At 32.6% G+C, this 2,512-nt stretch overlaps 1 protein-coding gene across 3 annotated transcripts in view; it reads right to left on the minus strand.

The window, feature by feature from the left end:
- Window positions 1-1,285, minus strand: part of LOC109546978 (endoribonuclease Dicer) — a 17,613-nt gene extending 16,328 nt beyond the window's left edge. The window contains exons 1-2 of one of the 3 annotated variants that reach the window (XM_048661606.1): window positions 1,093-1,285; window positions 750-920 (exon numbers count right to left, since the gene is read on the minus strand). In XM_048661606.1, coding sequence (XP_048517563.1) covers window positions 750-904 — 155 coding nt within the window. In that variant the 5' untranslated portion in view covers window positions 905-920; window positions 1,093-1,285. Of the gene's footprint in view, window positions 1-749; window positions 1,071-1,092 lie in introns of those variants that run through there. The other 2 variants (XM_048661615.1, XM_048661612.1) reach the window with 2 other exon arrangements.
- Between the last annotated feature and the right edge of the window lie 1,227 nt (window positions 1,286-2,512).

Consider the following 2,512-nt stretch of genomic DNA (forward strand, 5'->3'; position numbering starts at 1 on the left):
TGATTTAAATCATGATTAAAATCAGGATTTAATCAGGACTAGGATCCTAAATAAATACTAAGTAAATACTTAATAATCCTAAGTAAATACTAAATAATACATACAAATTCAAATAATAAAGTGGAAAAATTCAAAGAAACTATTTGCCGACACTATTTACCATGAAATTAAATTCATAATTTTAATATTTTTCCGTATGTCCGCGAATTGAAACTATTTAATGAGACATACTTTAATAGCATTTCTTTCAAATGGCATAAAATAAAATTGTTTTCATAATGGCATGTATAAAGTCTCCATTAGGCTCTTATGGAAACGAAACAATGAGTTTAGTACCCAACATGAAAAAATATTCAACGCCTCACACTTGTAGCTGCAACAAAAAACTCCTGATCATTTCTTGTAAAAAACAATTTTTACAGTAATATAAATCCACCGAAATTTCAAATAAAATTTAATGTAGGTAGGTATTCTAAGGAAATGATAAATGATCTTCATGTTGCATGACATTAATACTATAGCCCCCCGTAGCCTCCCTAGATCGAGCGCTGTATGTAAGTGTTGATTAAGTATTGTGCAATATTTAATTAAACATATTTTAGACAGGGAAACAACTAAAATAACCGAGAAAAATTGGTATATTTGAAAAGTATTTCCGATTCAATAAAAACTGTCTGCACACTAAATGCGAAACAAATTAACAGAAATTTAAAGAAAAAACTTTTGGCTATTAACAAGCGAATACTTACGGGCTACATTTCTGCAAGTGCTTTAGCACCAATATCGCTATGAAAGTCTTTCCAGATCCTGTAGGTAGATAAATAATACTGTTCTTTTCTAATGCAATTTGTCTTAGAGCAACTTGATAGTCTCTTGGTAGAAAATCTTCATTATCTTCCGGCATTTTGCAATGCTCCTCCCTGTAAAAGTCACAGAAACGGATGACGTTGTCGAACACTGAGAACTGAACGAGCACCAAAGAGACAATTGTTATTTTTATCGTCTTAAGTATTCTAGTTCTGGCCAATACTTTTAGCCCAGATAAGCCAAGAATGACCAATGAGAATGATGGAATGGAATTCGGGGAATTACCTTTTAACTACAATCTTATCAACAAAATATCCCCTGAGTGAATCGTAGGTTGAAACGTATGTGAATCAGAAGCACGTGTAGAACTAAAGTATCTCAAAGGTTTGCAGAACACGCACACTGTACAAATATTATACGAATAAAACCAAAAAGCAACATTCTTAAATTCTAACCTAAAAATCATATGATGTTTGCAGCGACTGCATCGTTGCCAGACCAAGAACTTCGAAAGCGGTAAAATGGATAGGAAAAAACAAAAAAAAAATGGATAGGAAGGGAGATTTAAAAATAAAAAAGTAGATAATTTAATTAATGCCCCGAAATTTGTGTTTTTCCAATTTTTTAAATGGTTTTCGAACCTTATTTATTGAAATATTCCCACCCTCAGATTTCAGCATTGGGAAGAGTTTCAGTCGGGAGAAGCTGAGATGCTACACAATGGATTGCAAAATTTCAAGCTAATGTGATTTATACATAAAATATATAAAAAAGTATGAATCTCATCAGCGTGTGTTAATAGAGACTAGACTGAAACTGTCGAAATGTGACTTTGCCTGTTGGGTGGCCTTTTAAAATTTATTGGAGCCACTATTTACTTACGGCTTACAGAATTTCCCAAGAAAACTGATAAATTTTATTGAAAGTATTTAACGTAACGTTTTAACAGTAGATTATTATGGATTAACGGTAGGGCAGTAGACAAACGACGTAGAATTTAATAAGCTAAATAAAAACATAACAGAAGTATTAATAAAAGCAACAAATGAGCTCTGCCTAAAACATGAAAACGACAACAAAATCCGCCCCCACACCAGAGCACTAATAGAGCAACGAAGAGAATTGAATAAAAGCTAAAAACAAATCTCCCGAAATATCCGGAACGACATAAGACATTACAATAGACGAATTACGTATATCGAACGACGAAGAGACTTTAAAAAGGTTTATTTCCTTATAACAACTTGTCAGTTTGAAAGTTAGTGGAAGAATGATTTTATACAATAGTTATATTAAAATGTAATATTCCTTAAAGTCTATTAGTCAGCAATTTCCATAGTTCAGGTGTGAACTATTAAGCCTGTGTCCCATTTTTTTCCCAGGCAGTATTTGCAGTATCAGTAGATACTACATATGTAACTGGTGCAGACAGCAAACAATCGAACAAAACAAAAGCTTGAAAGTTCTCAGACGGAAGTTAAACAACGGCAAAAAAGAAGTTATAAAATTCAAAAACAAAAAAGTTGATATGATGAACAACGCTTCAATGATATTTAATGCATAAAAAAGGAGATCCTATGAAAGTCCAAAATTATAGACCTATACAGGGTGTGTTGCAGACTTTCTTGCAACAAACGGTCAAAAACACCCTAAATTTCCCCTATAAAAACAAACCCATGAAAACCGCCTGGTTCGTTGATCTTCT

Source organism: Dendroctonus ponderosae, unplaced genomic scaffold (genome assembly GCF_020466585.1).
Source record: "Dendroctonus ponderosae isolate FM_Combo_2020 unplaced genomic scaffold, Dpon_F_20191213v2 Dpon_F_20191213_1, whole genome shotgun sequence".
NCBI lineage: Eukaryota > Metazoa > Arthropoda > Insecta > Coleoptera > Curculionidae > Dendroctonus > Dendroctonus ponderosae.